The following is a 19,855-nucleotide window of genomic DNA, read 5'->3' as shown; positions in this document are numbered from 1 at the left end:
GTGTAATCACTTTTTTTTTTCATGTGCAACATTCACTGGTTTCTCTGCTGTCTACAGAAATTTGAGGAGAAAAATTCTATTTAGCAGAGTTTGTAGCAGGTGAGCCTACAGATGTGCCCCTAAAGTTTTGTTTCAGCAGTTTCAGTACTCAGACTAGGATGTATTTTGACAGTTTACAAGGATTACTGTCCACAATAGCTATACTTCCTATTCTTTTATATCTTAACCCACCAAAAAGTACTAAAGCATTCCATATACTGAATCTTAAGTGTGGACAAAGATTCAATTAAATATTTTTTATTTATTTGTACAGTTAAAAGATGACAGCATCCATTGTTTGCCAGCTGAATAGAAAATTTCCTGCAGTGTAGGAGATGGAAGTATTAATGTTTTCTTCAGACTACAGCTGAAGTAATTACTATTGCAAATGCTTCTCAAGTTTACCATTTCATACATATGTCATTCTGTGATAGAGTCACGCAATAATTATGATGTCTGTTTAGAGTACTTTGAAATGCATATACATTTTTTCAATTTAACTTGAAGCCAGCTATCACCACCAAAGACTATAATCAATCTGAATTGTCCAATTTCCTTTAATAAGTCATTTAACATGTTCTGTGCTAGACTCTGTGATTTTTAAAAACTAATTCACACTTAACAGCCATTTCCTCCTAACTCATTTGTTAGTTTTCCAAAACCCAAAATATCACCCCTGAGAAAATTAAAGATTATCTCTATATGACTGTTTTATTGCTAATATAAACGAAACCATCAGTAAAGTATATCAGAACATAATAAATGTTATTTTAAAATAAACCAAAATCTTATTTAAATTCTCTGGAACACTTTGACATCCTACGGATGCCCTTATTATAAATAATATTTTTTGTGAATTTAAAATTGTGTGTAGCTTTTTATGATGAAAGAAAGCAATATTTGAAGTTTGTTGAAGTGTTAATGGGTCAGCTTTCAGGTTGCTGTAAAACATCAGAGACTGGTTGTGTAACCTGGTGTATTGGTTTTACTTTTTTTTAAATACTTTTATACTTTTTATGTATACTTTTTTAGCTTTTTTTTATACCTGGTATATTGTTTTTACCTTTACCTTCTTTATACAACAGATAATTTAGTAGGGTTGTTTGCTTGTCACTCCTGGGGGCAAGTTTAATTTTCTAAGGTTTGGTTTAAATACAAAATGGAGTATTTAAAACCATGGAGTGCTTCATCAGGTAGTTGTACCAGCTGAAGTTATTTCTGCTATGCTTCTTAGCTTGCAGGAGATGAAAGTTACTCAGTTGTGTCCTATGGTCTCTTAATCTCATTTTAACAGCGTATGAATCAATTTATTTTCTCACATGAAAAGAAATACACTCACAAGTGGTTACTTAATATGTAATAGTCATGTATTTGCAACTGATACAAATTTAATCTAAAAGTCTCATCTGTGTTATTTTGTTGCTATGTAATCAGTCACATAATTTTGGAGAAGTTGCTATAGCTATAACTATGTCAATATCCCATATCTAAGCCCATTTTAAGCAAACCATCATTCCCTCTGCTGACTGTTTTTTTGCTATAAACTATACATTTCTGATATTTAGATACTACTGTTTTCATTATGTGAATGTTTTATGGAGTATAGATTACACAGGAGTTTTTTCTATGTCAAGCTACCTATTTTAACAGAGAGTACAAAATCTTTTTTACATAGGAATAATGTGATGAGCAGGCAGAGAGGTGAAATCTTAGATTAATCTTTTAAAATTAAGACTGCCCTTTATCATGCTACTTATTGGAAAACAGTAGCATAACCAAAACTTTACAGAAACAGTGATGTTCCTTGGCTAACAAAGAGCAAACAACAAATGTGTATTCTTTAATTAACTTTTTTTTTTTTAATCATAACAATTGCTGTGAGAAGAAGCCTGTTGCAGACCACTTTGTGAAAGAACCAGCACTGGAGAAAGAGCTGCACCAGATTTCACCCAATTTTCACCAGATTTGAATTAATTGTTTTAACACAATTATTAATGTACAGATTAACTATTTAATCTTTGATTAAGGAACTCTGGGCTAAATAATACTGTTAACTTTTCACTGACAGTAAGTGCAGAAAAATGCCAGAATTCTAAAGAAGGAAAAAAAAGGCGACAAGTAAAAGGTGGAAATCTTTTCTACCTTGAACACATTTTGGTAGAACATGCTATTATTAGACCAACAGATTTCATTTAGAACTAAATTTTCACTTGTATGAACTCACCCTGTGGCTTTCAGTGGGAGTTCAAATGCACATCTGCAGACAGAATTTGACTTTTTAAGTATTGGTAATCTCTGATCTTGGTTTCTGATAGCCTGCTGAGGAGACTAATACATGTGTAAAGACTTGCCTGTCATTTTGTGCCTCTGAAGTTCAGAACTGAGGTCAGATCAGAATTTTTTTAAGGATTGCTATTTTTCAATTTACCAGAAATAAGAATGGGACATGAGCTTTTACAAGGAGAATCAAATATTGGTGTTTAACATGGCTTTTTGTTCCGAATTTGACCATATAAACACAGTACATATAGATATGTCTGATGATTAAGTATTAACATACCCAGACAAATGACATAAAATCAAAGATGCTCTTGAATTGCTGTGATTCTGTTCTTCTTTCTCTAATAACCTGGAAATGTAAATATTTATCCAAGGGAAAAAAAAAATACAATTCAAGTAACACTTTTCTTTTTACTATGGGACCAGTTTATTCAGGCTTTTGCTAAATGAATGTGTCTTAGGGAGGTGGATGGCTAAAGGGAGCAAAAGTATATTCAAGGAGTATTTATAACAGAAATCTGATCTGCTATATATAGTCGGCTATTGAAACATTTTTACAAAATGGGAAAGGACATACCAACAGTGAATATAAAATCAGAGACATTTATGTTCAATGAGACACAAGAAGAGGGAAAAAGTGAGTGTTAGCAATGAATTTTAATGTTGTCTGCTTTCTGTGAGGATGCAATTTTCTTCCATGGGAAGAAATCTGTCAGTATTATGTTTCTAATGAAATATTTTCTTAAAACATTGGTTCTCCAAGTCGTTGTAGCTATCTAGTGTGCAGATTCTGTAATGATAATGTTACTACGACATCAGCAAATCAATGAGCAAAATAAAATCAATTTATCAGGCTCATATGCTGGTACACAGTAATTATTTAGGGAATAAAATGAATGTTAGATTGCCTGGGATATATATCAGCACCCATGGTGCTGCAATTTTCTCATTTTAATCTTTATATATTTAAATCCTAATAGAGTTTTATTTCATATTTTCTGTCCAAGTTAACCCTTAATAAAACCTTACAAATACTACTTAGCATTTTTGTAGTGCTCCTAATGTTCCAAATACTACAAGTTAATCAGCTTCTTTCTGAAACTGCAATAGATGCAATATTATCCCCAATTTACAAATAGGGCATTTGAATCACTGAAACTAATTTATCCATATAACAATGTCACTCAAAATATTTTTTTCTCTTTAACTTTTCCTTGCAAATTATTTTATTTTAGCTGGGTTTGATTATTGAGAGGATTAAGAATGACAATTATCATCAGTTTCAGCAGGACCGCAGCTATTCATTTCCCAGAGCTTGCTCTCCCTCAAAACATAGCAGGACAGTCTACCACCCATATGGGTTACAGTCTGAATGCCTGTGAAGGGGAATGCTGTTCCTCATGCAGTCTCCCAGCCTGTGTCTGACACTGCCATAAAAACCCTAGACCTGTTTCATTTTAAAGTTTTTATTTAACTGTCTCCTTTTCAGCATTTTTTTTTAGTATTCTTTCCTCCTAAATAAGCTTAAAAAGTAAATTGTTCTCACTTATGTTCTACTAAAATCTACTGTTAGAACTAAATTCCCTTGTCTGACATTGCTGAAAGACAGTCTTACTAGACATAAAAGGCCTAGGAATTTCCACCTCAGCATTTTGACTTGGAGTTTCACACATGCTTGCTCCCCACACATTATATAGTAGTGGAGAAAAGGTGAAGATGGGAATTACAATATTAATTCAAGAATTGGAAAACACAGCTTTCAACAAAACACTTCAACAGTCAATCTGCATTCTTCTGGAGGTTAGAGACTGGATGGACTTTAATAACTCCTCTCAGCCTTAAACTCTATGAAAAACTTTGTTCCCCTTGCTGCAGGTATCAATTACCAACTTTATGAGGTTAAACATTATGAAATACTTGCACAGTAAATTTAAAGATGTGTTGGCATATTGCAAGTAAACTTGATCTTTCATGTTGGGAGATGAGAAAATAAGATTCAATTTTAAAGTAAAATAAAGATCTGCATATGCTTTTTGTTAGAAAAAGCAGCAGGAGTTTCTGATGCTTCTTGTCTAAATTGCTTTAATGTTGGTTGAGCATCAGAATACAATCTGTGTCTTAGTAGTGTCTAAGCTAAGCTTATGTATGGTCATGCAAAGAATCGGTATTTTTCCTCCTGAGCTACAGAGGCTGCCTGCTGATGTCTGGAAGCTTAAGTTGTTTTCTAATATTATGATACAGCTGTTGTTTCTGGTTAAAACTGCTTTCCTTTTTTGTCAGTGAAATAGTACATTTGTCTTTAAAATACCATGCTAGTTTACAACACAATAAAGATTTACATTGTACTAACTATTTGCTGAGGACAAGAAGAATTTCTGTGAGTCTCTGCTACCTGAAAGTGTACCTGTGCACCTGTGTACTTGCCTTTTGGTAAGGTACATGGTTATCCAATGTTTTACATTTTTATATATCTAATATGCATTGTTTGCAAGTTAACTAATAGAGATACATGATGTGTTATTAATGGTTTAAAAACAGGTGCATGTATATCTTTTCAAGTGACTCTTTAGCTTTAAAAATGCTGAATGAAACCATACTCAGGGAAAAAATGTCCTTTGTAAAAATTTCCTTCTATATTATTTGTCCTTCATGTAGTGTGTAATTTTAGATTACACTTCGAAATACTTAAAGTTATTTACAGTTCCTAGGCACTTCATCTCTTGATTGCCAGATTGGCTTCTTGGTTGCAAAACAACTGAGTAACTGACTTTAATTTTGTGGGAAAATTGGTACAGAACTTTTATGAACACTTAGCAGTGATGGGCTCTGCCATGGCATGGTTATAGTTGTTCTAATAGAGTGAAGTACAAGCTAAATTTGCTCAGTTACTTTTTCCTCTCCATGGAGGAGAATGCAATTTCAGAATAAATGCCAAGGTTGTATCTACCTGTTCAGAGATCATAAAAGTGCAGATCGCATGTTGAGTTTAAAAAAGTCATGTCAAGAATACATAGTAACAAACTGGTAAGTGCTTCAGGATACATGCATGTATTTGTCTGCTTCTGTTTATAACATAAGACACCCTAATAATTAAATATTTTTTCTTGATATAACATTGCTAGAAATCATATTTTTTTCCCTTGAAAGTTCAGAAAAGAAAAAATAATAATACCTGACATTAGTCCCTTCTTCATTTGTTCTATTCAAATTTAGATATCCTCATTTTAAAGGAAATACAGAGTTAGTTTTCCAAAACACAGGAATAACTTGAAAAATGCAATGATTTATCAGATTCAGAACTACAGAGTTCAGAATAGGATACGGTTTAGAGGCCATTTGATTTTCTTTCTTCCCTGATATCTCCTATTTGAACTATTTTTACCCTAGAAGAGCATCTATATTCTACTCGAGTGCATTCTTGCTTGGTCATTTCTGAGTTTATAAAAATATATAGGATGGAAAATCAAATCAGCTGAAATCCATTTTATTTCAACACCGCCTGTCCCCAGGAGCACTAGAATCAAATAAAAATACAGTATGAGTTTAAAAGGAAGCTAAGTGTAGCATATTGAGGTAGCAGCTGACAATCCCAGGTTCCAATGAAATCTGAATCAGAATACACTAAAACCATCACAGAAGAAATGGACTCACTTTGAGTGAAAAAGACCGCTGCTGTTAAACCGTCCTGGGTAGAATATGCTAGTTTGTTCCACCTTGCGTGGTTTTAAATATAAAACCTGAAAATATATCTGGCCCATAAATACTTGTCCACTTTGACACTAAGGGAGCTGAGATAGAGAAACATCAGCCCTGGAAACCTGCTACAGACCAGGGATAAGACAGCCGCTCACCTTACTGTGCAAATGGATCCTGCTCTAATGTAACTGCAACTGCTTCTGGTAAAAAATCCTCCATAACATAAATTCATCTGACACAGGAGACCTCTTCTCCCTAAGCCATGATGTATTTTCATCATAGTGCTGGATGTCCTATTCTGTCTCTTTCACTGGTTAGGAGAACTGAGGTTTAACACAGACCTGTGCTAGTGGGATGCTTTTCTATACAAAGGAGTTCTTCAAAAACAAATGCCAAACTGGCATGAGGCTGCCACCCTATATAAATGCCACTCATAGACCAGGGAAACAGATTTTCTTTGTAGGCACAGTTGGCCTTTTCTTGAAATCTGCTTCGTGTTAAGAGTCAGAAAAATCCATGGTGGAAAATCTAAGAGGATGGAGTTTTCATGCTCATAATTATGGACATACATAAGTCCTGATGGAATACAACTTCTTTGTTAATGAAATAATCTTATTTACTATTTATTTACTCTTCCTCTCAAATGAATTGTGAATTTGCTTTCAGATTTCATGGAACTACTTTATGTATCCTAAAAAACCCTACAGCTTTTTCATGGGATTGTTAAAAGCAGTCTCCCTTTGGTGAATCTTTATATTTAAACACATAGACTCTTCTTTTTATTTTATCCCTCTTCTGAACATTGGGTAGCCATGCAAAGAGGAAGTCAATGCTCTTCTATGTGTTAGGGATCACTAAATAAAATGAAGAAATGAAAAAAAAACACCAGTACAGCATGAGAAATGTGGAAGGAAGGACATCTTAAAAAAACTTTAATCATATTTAAACAAATCATCAAATTTTCATTAATAGAGTCAGTATTCTGGGAAGAGGTGAAAGCTGTGTGATGGCTTTTGCTACCTTGGAACAAGAGAGCAGAAGAACAAGCAAATTTAATGGAAAATATGCAGAAAAGGACCTGCAAATTATTGGGAGAAGGGGAATTGGGGAAAGGAAGAGGAGAGGGCTTAGCTTGTACATTCCAAAATATCTAAGAAACCAATCTGCAATTACAGTAACTAACCTAAAAACCTTTTGGATTTGAAGTGCCAGCCCTAAATAGAAAATATGTAATGCCTGAGGATAATCATTAAGGAAGAGATTTGCCTTGGTATTGAGCAGTGTAAGTTCAAAACATTGCTATCGTAATAGTGATCATTATGAACTAAAGGTCAGCATCTCTGCAGGGACAAAAAATAACCCAAAAATCCACCACAGCATTGTTCAGTTTTCAGAAAGGAAGCTACACACAAATGAGGAAGCCTGCTGAAAGTGAACCAAAAGATTCATAAACCATGAGAAAACAGCATGGAGGCACTTCACTGGAAACTGAAAACAAATCCATACTGTCAAAATAGAGTCTTAGAAGACCTAGAAAGGTGGGGTGGCCAAAAAAACCGAAGCAAACTATCTGAAGCAAAAATACAGAGAACAAATTGTCATGCTTAGAGCACCAAACCACCAGAACTGGATGAATATTGGGTCAAGAGTTCTAATGGAAGAATAAAACAGCTGTAACAATTAACATTATTTGCTTGTTTTATAATATTTTTTATAAGGAATGTAATAGGAAAATGCAGTGATAGTTTTAAAATAGTGTATCTAGTCAGGCTTGTGCACCTGCAGACCAGGAAATCTGGGGAAAAATATACTGTAGAAGAGACAACAACGTAGTTTTAGTAATAGTGGGTGTGCCTTACATCTCCTAGTATGCCTTGAAGGAAACATGGGCATATTGATAACAGGGTACAGGCTATGTGGCTTTCCACAAGGATTTAAGAAGATTCTCCAGCAAAGAAGAGAAGTTCCTGTGGGGTAACAGTGAAAGTCTTCATATGGATAAATAACCAGTTATTTGATTATTTCCTGTAAAAGATGGAATACAAAAGCCAGAGATCAGTTTTTCCAGCAAGGGAGATGATAACTGCTCCAGCAGGTCTACTCTGTCCAGCATGTACATAAATAAGCTGGAAAAGAAAATTAATAATGCACTTCTTGATGATACAAGCCTATTCAAAGTGCTCTAAGATGAGGACAGGTTGCAAACAGCTTAAGAAAAGCCTCACAGTAGAGACTGACATCAAAGTGATGTCAGATGAAACTGAGTGCTGATAAGTCTCAATCAAAGCATATGGAAGAAGCCATCCCAACTTTACATGCATGGTAATGGGGTCTCCTTAGCTATTTTAAACATTCCTTTAGCACTCATGAAATGATCTCTGAAAATATCACATCAATTTTCAGGACTGTTAGAAGGCCAAATGAATTGTTAGGAATTACTGAAAAAGCAGAAAATATCATCATGCCATGGTGAAAGTCCCTATTGTACCCATATCCTGTATATTGGAGGCAGTGTTTTGGATCCCCAATCTAAAAAAAAAAAAAAAAAGATTAGAGCAAATTATATAAAAGATATACAAGGACAGAATAAATGGAATAGGAGTGGGGTTTGTCTTATGTAATTTCACATCTGCCAGGTAGCTGCATGTGAGCTAGTTGCCTAGGCTCCCAGTATAGTCAATGAAAATCTGCTTATTTCTCTTGTTTCAATTTAGAATGTGATTCATGTTATCCTATAGTAAAACCTTATGTTCAACTCCTGGTTTTGATCAGCTAGTGAATATAAAGGGACCATATAACAACTTGTTTAGATGTAAATACCTCATATCCACATTTAATCAAATATATTTTGGTCTTTGTATCTTTCCTTCTTCCGTTTTGTGAAAGAAGGAAAAATATGATGGAGGGTTTGTAGAATCTGCAACAGCATAAAGAAAGGAAGTCCATCAGGAATGGTTTATCACTGTCTCTCATAAGGTAAGAATCAGAGAAGGTCTCAAGTGATATGTTAAAAAAAAAAAAAGAAAAGGTTGCTCTTCAGCCTGTATATTGAGTTTACCACAGGGTGTGCTGAATTAGAAAGTGCTATGTTAGTTTTGAAAAAAAAAAATCAAGTAGATAATTTAATAGAACACAAATCCATCAAGATCTTATTGACATAGAAACACAGCTTCTGGCTCCAGAATCTCTGATACCCAAATTGCTGAGCTGGAAGAGTACAGCAGGGAACAGGGAAGCTGATGTTTTCCCTTACCTTCTTCCTTAAGAAGTTGTGTTGGCTGTCATTAGAAACGGACAGGGTGAGATGAGCTTTTCATCTGACTGATTATGGCCACTGTATGTTCTAGACTTAACATTTATCTGGTTAAGGTGTCTGTGGTATGTGCAGTCTAGAGTTCTTGCTAATTTTCCAAGGCATTTCAAAGTGTTTTCTAACAAACAGGACTGTAAGGATCATTTAAAATCCAATCTACCACCTGCAGTATCACATGCCATTGAAATTGTGTCTTGCGTAAGGACAGTTATAATGAAGATAATTTGGCACTGTTTCTCCTATCGCTGTTCACACTGAGAAGACATTTACACCCTGAGCAATTTAATTGGTTCAAATAGATCTCCTTGTGGTAGTGGTACACTACTCACCATGTATATTTGTTTTTAAATTTCCAACAGCTCAGTTCAATACATGTTTTCTGATATAAAATTGTGACATGTACAGTATATTTTATGGAAAAGGGAAAAAATATAGAAAAAAAAGAATCAGTCTGATACTACACAACCTGCTTATTAAAAATATAAATGTTTCTGTAGGACACTTGCATCATACTCATGAAAATCACAATCTAGCTGAAATTCTGCTTCTGCAGATGGCAAGTACTGTAGAAGATACCAAAATTGTTGCTGTTTATTAAACTTGTTTGAACACTTAAAAAAAAAACTCACATCAGATTTCACTAACTGTAAACAAACAAAAAAAAAAAACTAGCTCTACACCAATTATGAAGGGTCTTCTACTTCACCTTAATTTAGGTGTTATTGTGAGACTTACTTACTTCATTCTTTATGTCAGTCTTCAAGTGAGACCACTACTTTCAAGTCAACATTGCAGATGCAAATAATTGGTTTGAAATCAGAGATATTTAATTATATGTTTACAAACAAGAGGTTTATAAGCGTAGACCTGTGTGCTTTGCCTCAGCAATGACAATTTCAAACAAAGCTTGATCCTATTGACATACAAATAAATAAAAAATTGACGTGGCTTAATGAAGAAACGGCATTAAAGTAAGTATTGTATTGTAGTCTGGGAACTGATGTTTGCATCCATTAATCTGCAGTGGTTTTTATTTTTTATATATATATGGGTTTTTATTTTAATTTAATTTTTTATTATATATGTAATATATATAAGTATATATTATAGATAAATATATACACATTTATACTTATATTTATATACAAGATGGGGACTGGTAACACTAGCTGAGAGGTGTTCTCTCATCTTGGAAAGCAAGCAACACTAGAGGAACCAAGGTGACCATTCAAATATAAGCTACAAACTCATGGCTGACAATCTTGATCACTGAAACTAATAAATCACAGGAAAAAGACAGTAAAATAAGTGTTAACAAGTGAAGTGTTCACACTATGCATATATGTATCTTCAGCCTTTGAGGCCTTTAACTTACTAGAAAAAAATTTAATGCATGTTTTTTCTTCTTTGAACTCAATTGCTAACAGAAAAGATCAGGGTAAACACATATATAACTGTGCAATAAAACCAAGATTATGAGCTCTTTTATTTGTATTGCAGACCTTGCTCTGCTCTACACTGCAAATCAGTTGTGTTTCAGCGGTATAAAGCTAGTGAAATGGGGAAGTGTTATGAACTTGATGTATGCCTCTTCTCTCACATTGTGTCACTTGTGTAATTTTCTGCTTTACAAAACACCCATCACTTCTGATGGTGTGTTTTATAGCTTTGTTGTTAAGAGTCATTCACTGTACATGAGTCCCACTTAAATCAGTCTAACTCCTTATGTTCTGGGGTAATTTAATATAATTAGGAGCAGTTAAGTCTGGTTTTGAAAGACATTTGAGGAAAAAGTTTTCAATTATGTATACCTGAAGAGCAGTTCTATGAATGTCTTCATCCTATTTACTCTTGCACTGAGAACCTGGATGAGATTTTTCTGACCTTTTTTGCATCACATGTCGACAAAATTATTATTTGATGATATAAAATGTGATGCAGACCACGTGTAGTCTGTATTAAAAATGCTGAGAGAAAGAAGTCAGAAAGAAAGACTAATATAGCAAGTAAATTACCATGCCTTTGTGTGTAGACATCATATGGCAATAAAAAGTGCTCCTGGAAATGACAGAATTTGTCTCTTAGAAGTGGTTCATTGTTACATTTTGACGTATTTTGTCACATTAAAGATTCATAAATGTCTCCTAAGAAAGGATAGATATGGAACAGTGAAAGATCTGCATAGAGATTCCTATTTTAGATAGAGTCATGGTGTCCTTAATTTATCTGAATCTACTCAGATGAATCATGGAAACATCATCATCAGGTTGTTGCTTTTAAAATCAAGAAACTTGTAACTAGCAATTTGTGTTTCTACATACATTACTGAATTTTTTAGCTAGACGGCTCTTATGCATAGTTTTAAAGGTTATCTTGCAAGATACATTATTTCTTTTTTTTCTGAAATGAGTCATGTATGCCAGTTTGGAATTCATAGCAGAAAGTTGTTTGGGTTTTTTTTTACATTGATCGTGGCTTTAGTTAGGTCTGTAAAAGTTTTATCCTTGCTTCTCACTCAATTTGCTGTATTTGCGAACAGTCTTCCTTAGTTTTCGTGTGTTAAAACAATGCTTATTGTGCCTGTCCATCATGAAAAACACATGCTTCACACACATAAAAGATGAGGCAAGAGAGAAGCATTCTCTGCAGTGCACATCCCAGTAGGTGTGCTGGTTAGAGATTTGGCTTAACTGGCTGAAAATTGCTATGAAGGTCCCAAGTTTATATCAGCTTCTGAAATGCTGAGCCTTACCCTTCAGACCTAAAGTCCATATGAAGTTTTATAAAAAGATTCTTAACTGCATCATGACCACTACACTCCTTCCTTTCAGCTTGACATGGAGTACCTTTACATTACAAATCAGCTGGTAGCAGAGACAGTAGTTTTTGAAGTCAGTTCTTATCTTTATTTATATTTAATTCACACAGGTTTATCGAGCAGAAATTGTACCACTCAAAGAAAAAGTGCATCATGTCAATGAGCTCGCTCACCGGTTCACTCCCTCTGATATTCAACTCTCTCAGTACAACCTCAGCTGTGTGGAAGACCTGAACACAAGGTGGAAGGTGCTACAGGTACATATCATATGACTTTTTTCTTTATGCTGCATTTAAGTATAATTTTCTTTTTTTTTCTGTGTGCTTAGTTTTTTTTCCCTGTGGAACAGCACCACAAGAACACTAAGGAATGAAAGAGGAAGCAGCCTTTCAGTAATTGTGTCCCTGTGAGAAAATAGGAGTCAAAGCTGTTGGTGCATTTTCATATGCTTCCAAATAATTTATCAAGTAGAAATTGGGTAACCCAGATTTTCATACAATCAAAATTCTCATACAATATTTAATAGATTATTTACCTTTTAATGTTGTTTTAAATACTGAAATGTTTACAAGTTCTTTGTATTATTTTTTTGTCTACATTTATATCACTTAAATTTAGATTACTTTGTGTTACCTTGTGCTAAAGACTTCAGATGTGTATAGTTTTTTTCCAAATTGCACTGTATCTTAGCTTAGACTTCTAGGAAGAGTGTACATGAGAAAGCATACACAAGTATGCATGCACTGGTAACTGGTGATGTATCTCCCACAGCAGGGGTGTAATGTTATGATTAAATGAAGGTAAATGCAATTAAATTAATTTAATCAAGCACTGGATTTTACTCACTAATTTTTTTGCTACATCACTGCTTCATATTTTGAAATGGTATCATTGTATTTACCTTAATATATTGTAAAAACAGAAAAGTATGGAGGTTAATAAAACACTTTGCCTTCATTGTAAAAAAAACAAACTTTAGCAATGAACAATAATTAACCAATTTCCTCCTGTCCTATATACAGATAAAAAATCATGGTTCTGTCAACTCTAATAGTCAGTAAGAGGTTATTGCTTTTTTGTTGCTTCTCCAAAAGAAATCTGGTTCTGTGGCACCTCTGTTTTATCACCAGATCATGAAAATATTAAAAAGATTTTCTAATTATTTTTTCCCCCTAAGTGAACAGTTTGTAATAAGAATCTTAGTTTTAAGTAAAAGATCATTAATCCAAGACCTTTGATCATTATTATCTACTTTTTCCCAGATCCTCAGGATAGAGTTCTTGTAATATTATGAAAACAGATCAATAGAAATCTGTAACACAAAATGAGTATTCCCAAAATGTTTCTCCCATGTATTGAAGAAACCGTATGTGTTTAGTTTTTTGGTTTTATTTTTTTGTAAATGACAGTTGATTAAGTTAACAAATTTGCTATGTTTCATTGAGAAATACTTTATTTGACTAATAAAATAGTTAACTAAGTTCCAATTTTTTAATGAATATATACTTCATTATTTCAGCAGGAAATAAGGGAAAGCAGGATAATTATTTAGATTGAAAGCATCTAGGATACGAAAAAGTACAAAAACAAATCTGAGAGAAAGCCTGAGATAAATGTTTTGTTCTTATCATTCATGAAAGCAGTAGACAGAAGGCCATTTTGATAGTCTATTTAAAAAGATACAGAGAAAGTCACATGTTCACACATATTTCAGCAATAATATGCTGTTTTTCCACAGAGCATGGGATATCTTGTGAACAACTCACTTTTCATTGTAAATTATTGTCTCAATTTATCAAATCCAGAGTATTTGGAAAGCAAAGTGTTTCATCTTCTATGAAGATAACTACTTGGAGATAAGAAGTCAGAGTGAGATGTTAGAGCTGATAGAGCAGATAGATAATTGGAATATTATTGTTTACTGTCTTTTTTCCTATAACTAAATGTCATCTGGAAGATGCAGAAAGCAAGGTGAAAACACACCAGTAGGTTTTTTTAAACATATCCTGAGGGAAAAAAGACATAAATAACTTTGAAGGTTTATCATGTACAAAAGGCCAGTATGTGACCCCTGGGAACAAGAATACATCTGTTACTATGATACAATTTTTCTACTTAAAAGGGAGTAGAGTCTGAGACACATTGAACTGCAGAGCTTATTTTTGTTAGAGTAGAAGAGAATGTTTCAGTTCGAAGGGATGTACAACAATCATTAGATCCAGCTGTTCTACATGTGAAGTCTGCTGGACATTGATGCACCTGTGTGAGTGGCACTTTTTAGAGTATTATGTATTGTTCTGTGTTAGAGTCAGACTTACCCGTGTATGACCAACACTACAGTTAGGTGTGATGCTATTTATAGAAAACTGAAATTTTGGCCACACAATAAGAAAAAAAATACAAATAATGTTTGTTTCATGCAGAACCATTCTACTTCCAAAATAGGTTCTTATTGTTTGTTTCTGCCTATTTTTAATTAATTGGCTTACTTATACTAATGTCACATAAATTATCTCCTTAATACTTTAGTCCTGTCATCACTTTTTCTCTTACTTTCAACATTCTATGTATTTTCATGTGTCTTTATTTTCTCTGTGGCTTCTACTAATTCATTTTTTCAGAAAGTATTTATTTTTTTCTCGTTCTTTTCTGCCTTTTCACATCTTACTTCCCTTATTTCTATGTTTTATTTTTTTCCTTTTTTTTCTTCTTCTTTTTTTTCCCCCAGCTGTAATGCTTCTTTTTCCCCCCTCCAAGGCTAGAGATTTCTGTTCCCCCCCCACTGACCCAGCCCCATCATATCCATAAAGAGGAAGATATATCTTACCCATGTATCCCATTTCCTACAAAATATCACTGCAGGAAAACCATAAAACAGAGCCTTCTGTGCTATTGCTTCTGAGAAAGAAACCCATTTTGGATTATGTGGGGAAAAGTACGTCAGAACATAAGGTTTATCAGATCTGAAATAATAGTGAATTCTAGCGTTATGAATGAGTTGCAGTGTATTGTGTAGGGGATGAAATTATGTCTTGTTTGTTGTTTTACTAACATTGGGACTTTTATAAGATCAGAGGAGGAAATGTATCATTTAAATCCAAATCTTACAGAGAGATAATGTTATATTCATTTGACAAATATAAGGCCAAAATATTCAGTCATTGGCAGTATTGCACAGTTTGTACAGCAATATTAGAACTATTAGTGAGTAGTATCAAATATTGCTGCAGAATCTTCACAGAACTTAATTGATATTCTGAAATAATGTATGCTTGCTGTTAATCTACCTTTTTTTGTGTTCAAATTTGCTGAATATAAGCTGGAGTATTAGTGGAAGAAAAATGTATGGAAAGCACACAACCAATTATGGATTCATCCAATCCTGGTTTTGAAGTGTGGAGGTGCATTTCATTAATGAGAGCTAATGTATGCAGCTCAGTCACTGAAAACTGTATCATCATTTGTGGAGTTTAAGCAATGTGAAAATAATTAGCTTCGTGCCTTTAAAGGTAAAGTTTTGAGGAAAATATGCTGTTTATTTTTCCATTTTTCTTAAACATGAAAGGAGATGAAATCTCTCTAGGGAACTGTTTGTTATGAATTTCACAAGGATCTCTAGTGTTCAGATCCTGTGTGCTTCAAACAGTATATGTAATGAGATCATCCTAGGGGAAAACATGTCTGGCAAACTCTTGCTTACTCCTAGTTGACATTTGAGGAGCTATGGAGACCAGTTTGGCGGGAGTTACATTCACTTCACTCTGGTTGGGGATCTAGTTGGTGTAACACTGGTCAAAAGGCAAAGCCTCTGACATGTGAAAGACTTTACAAGCATCTTATGAGGAACATAGCCTTCCGTTATTAAGATAAGATTTTGTTGGTTTAAATCAAATTCTGTTTACTCTTATCTGGAATAGTACTTGTGATGCGCTAAAAATATACGGTAAAAACTGTGTTTCATCTGAAAAAATGGGATTTTAGAGATGTTGTTGTGATATTTCTATATCAATGCTTTTAGTTTAGCAAGTTGTAATGTAACTCACAAATATAATTTGTGAGTGGGTCTCTGTCCATAGCACTGAGCCTAGCTCGTCTAGTTTGTAAAACTAATCAGGCCGGAGGAAATACAGAAGCATGAACTTGCAGCCCAGAAAGCCATCCATGTGCTGGGCTGCATCAAAAGGAGTGTGGCCAGCGGCCAAGGGAGGTGATTTTGCCCCTCTACTCTGCTCTCCTTATACCTCACCTGCATTACTGCATCCAGCTCTGCAGCCCCCATGAGAAGAGGAATTTGGACCTGCTTAAGTGAGTCCAGAGCAGGAGCCATGGAGATGAACAGAGGACTGGAGGATCTCTCCTCTGGAAACAGGCTGAGAGAGTTGGGCTTGTTCAGCCTTGAGAAGAGACTCCGGGTGTTTCAAGGAGACCTTAAAGCAGTCTTCCAGTATCTAAATGGGGCCTACAAGAAGTCTGGAGAGGGACTTTTTACAATGCTGTGTAGAGATAGGATAAGGAGGAATGGCTTTTAACTAAAAGAGGGTAGATTTATATTAGATTTTAGGAAAATATTCTTTAGTATAAGGGTGATGAGATGCTGGAACAGGTTGCCCAAAGAAGTTGTGGATGCCCTATCCCTGCAAGGATTCAAGGGCAGGTTGGGAAGGGGATTTGAGCAGCCTGGTCTAGTAGAAAGTGTCCCTGACTATGGCAGGTGGGTTGGAACTAGATGACCTTTAGGGTCCCTTCCAACCCAAATTATTCTATGGTTCCATTATTTCATTCATTTTGGTAGTCATTAATTTATTTTTATTTGTTTGCCTTTTCTCATTTTTAAAATATATTTTTGCTTACATCATCTGTAAATAGCTAAGAAAACAGGAGAGAACTTTTGTAGATATATGGACCCACATCTAGCTCATCTGTAATTACTAATTAAGGCATTACTAAAATCACAGTTCTTTTCAACCTTGAAATTCAAAATTATTTTAGTAGTTGCAGACTTCATCTTCCCAGCAGAGGGGGGTTTTGATCCTTTTCTGAAATTGAGTTTTCCCATCAGACTCCTTAGTTAAAATGTGGTTTTGTATAGTCCGTGAGAACTGCTACTTCTGCCAAAACCTCTGTTGTCATGGATCTTTAATGATCTCTTATTTGCTTGATGGGCTATGCTAGTTAGCTGCAGAAGTCATATATCCACATATCTTTCTTTGATTCTGTAAGTTTGATTCTCAGTTTTGCTAAGTGTTTGTCTGCAAAAGTATGCATATAGATTCATTTTACAGTCATTCATTCCCAAGAAATCCTGTTTATTCATTTCTGTATGCTAGTGGAGGAAGGCCAGCTACATGAATTGGGATTCGATTCCTCTAATAAAGTGTGTATCAAAAATTGGAAGGATTCCTTCCTAGATTAGGAGAACATCTTCATTGTTCTTTATGGCATGTTTAGGGCAGTCACTGAGAGAAAGTGTGTATTCAAGTATAAACAGGCATGGTTATCACCAACAACCAGCAGAAAAACTAATAAAAATACCTTGAAGTTATGACATTCTGTGTGATGAATTTCAGTTTGTTGAAACTGTAAATACTTTACTCATTTTTTTGTTACAGAAGATACATAAATTTTAGAGTTTTGTTACCATTTTTTGACTTCCTTTAGTTTGGAGTTTTGTCCTCTATGAAGATTTGCTTTGAAGAGCTATGCAAAATAGCAATTTATCCTACTTTATATTCTCATTTCAGTATGCAAATATAGATTTATTTTTATGTATATTTCTATTTATCACGCATGTATGTGGATATATAGGATTATAAAATCTAAAAATGTTTGTAAGTACCAAGAAAAGCACTTAGAATTTATCAAAGAAAATATGTTACACATGCAACTTCAATTTAACGCTCCGTTGTACAATCTTTGTATATACAGTATGTTCTGTAAGGTCTCTGATTTATCTGGTTGATGGATAAATGATATGAAGAGAACAGGCATATTAGTTGATATATGTTAGTCTTGTTTCCTTGTAAAATAAGACTTCTGCAATTTACTTCCACCTGTCAGCAGTTATAGATTACATTTGGCAGTACACATCTATATGAGTAACACCAGACTATATTTAGGATACTGGAGAAAACAGAGATTATGATACTGTTGAAAAATTATTCACTGGAAACCAACATCCACTAGTTCTGTTGCTTTTTAGTCAAGCAGTTTTAGGTAAATCATTCTGTTTATAGCTCTTTAACTGATATACTAGCCAACATAGAAACTGTACTGAGGGTGGGATTATTCACGCTCTCTTAAATTCATGATCCACGATACCTGTGCATCTTAAAAACATGAATTGAAATTATTTCTGTGAAAGTCCCTTTGATAAAGAAAGTGTAAGTTACTGTCCTGGTTTGAGCAGTAGCAGTCATTTTTCTCCTTCTTGGTAGCTGGTGCAGTGCTGTGTTTTGACTTTCAGGCTGGGAACGGTTGCTGATAGCAAGTATGTTTTGAGTTACTGCTCAAATGTTTGGTTTATCCAAGGCCTTCTCTGAGCCTCATGCTTTGCCAGGGAGGAGGGGAGGCCGGGAGGAAGGACAGACAGGACACCTGACCCAGGCTAGCCAAAGAGGTATTCCATACCATAACACCTCATACCCAGAAGGTAACCCAGAGAGACCCGGAAGGGCTGGAGCTCTGGGGGGATGGAGGAGGTATCAGTCGGTGCTCGGTCAGGCAGGGTGGGGTGAGTTATGGGTTGGTGGCTGGTGAGGTGTTGTATTCTCTTCACTTGTTGTTTGCTTTATCATTATTATTAGTAGTAGTAGCAGCAGTAGTTATTTGTTTTATACCTTAGCTATTAAACCATTCTTATCTCAACCTGTGGGGGTTACATTCTTTGAATTCTCCTTCCCAACTCTCCGGAGGTTGGGAGAGCAAAGGGGGGGGAGTGAGTTGATGAGCTGTGCGATTTGGTTTTAAAGCACGACAGTTCTATTTGGAAAATTAAAGCTCCAAGTTCCAGTCCTGCAAAACTATGTAGACTATGGGTGTTAGGAGTTTTTACCTTGGATACTAAAATTGCACAGATAGCTTCACTTTTTTCAATTGATTCCAATTGAGGGAATTCCAAATTGAGAGAATATGGCCTGATTTTTTTATAACAGCATTTTGCATGCATGACCTGGTCCAAATCAGCTATATTTAGGCTGCTCATTGTGAAAATTAAGGATGGAGAGGGTGTTAAGGTAAGAACATGTAACTGTGAAAAGTTGGGAAGTACACAAATTTAGCAGGAGTCATAACACTGAAAACTGAACCTCGCAATTTTAAGTCATTCTCCAATCCTGACTTCCACATCACAGGTCTCTTTCTTTGCCAAAATGTAATCAACTCTCAGATCTCATAATTTGTGGGTTAGATTTTAAAATGCAATAGAATAGGACAGGATTGCTTAGGGTAAGGTAGAATACATTGTCACCTGTCTGCTGACACCGGAATCATGATGAGTCTTTGCAATTTCTGGTTCTGCTCCATGCCCTGGAGGAGGTATACTGCGTTGACACAGATCGTCTGTCCATTCATGCCTGCTTGGTTTGAAGCAAGGTTAAAGCAGATGTACTGTTTGCTTTGAATGTGGAACACGTTTGTCGCAGATAGTGCCCACAGAATTTAAGAGCTGTCCTGTAAAGGCTCTCTCTAACATGATTTTCAGAGGCTTGTAA

At 34.9% G+C, this 19,855-nt stretch overlaps 1 protein-coding gene across 6 annotated transcripts in view; it reads left to right on the top strand.

Annotated features, from left to right (window-relative positions):
• Positions 1-19,855, top strand: part of DMD (dystrophin) — a 1,017,291-nt gene that overhangs the window by 841,557 nt on the left and 155,879 nt on the right. For all 6 annotated transcript variants that reach the window (XM_034074486.1, XM_034074485.1, XM_034074487.1 and 3 more), the window contains one exon: positions 12,257-12,403. In XM_034074486.1, coding sequence (XP_033930377.1) covers positions 12,257-12,403 — 147 coding nt within the window. The remainder of the gene's footprint in view (positions 1-12,256; positions 12,404-19,855) is intronic.

The sequence above is a fragment of the Melopsittacus undulatus genome, chromosome 2 (genome assembly GCF_012275295.1).
Source record: "Melopsittacus undulatus isolate bMelUnd1 chromosome 2, bMelUnd1.mat.Z, whole genome shotgun sequence".
Lineage (NCBI taxonomy): Eukaryota > Metazoa > Chordata > Aves > Psittaciformes > Psittaculidae > Melopsittacus > Melopsittacus undulatus.
This window is presented reverse-complemented; position numbering and strand designations above follow the sequence as displayed.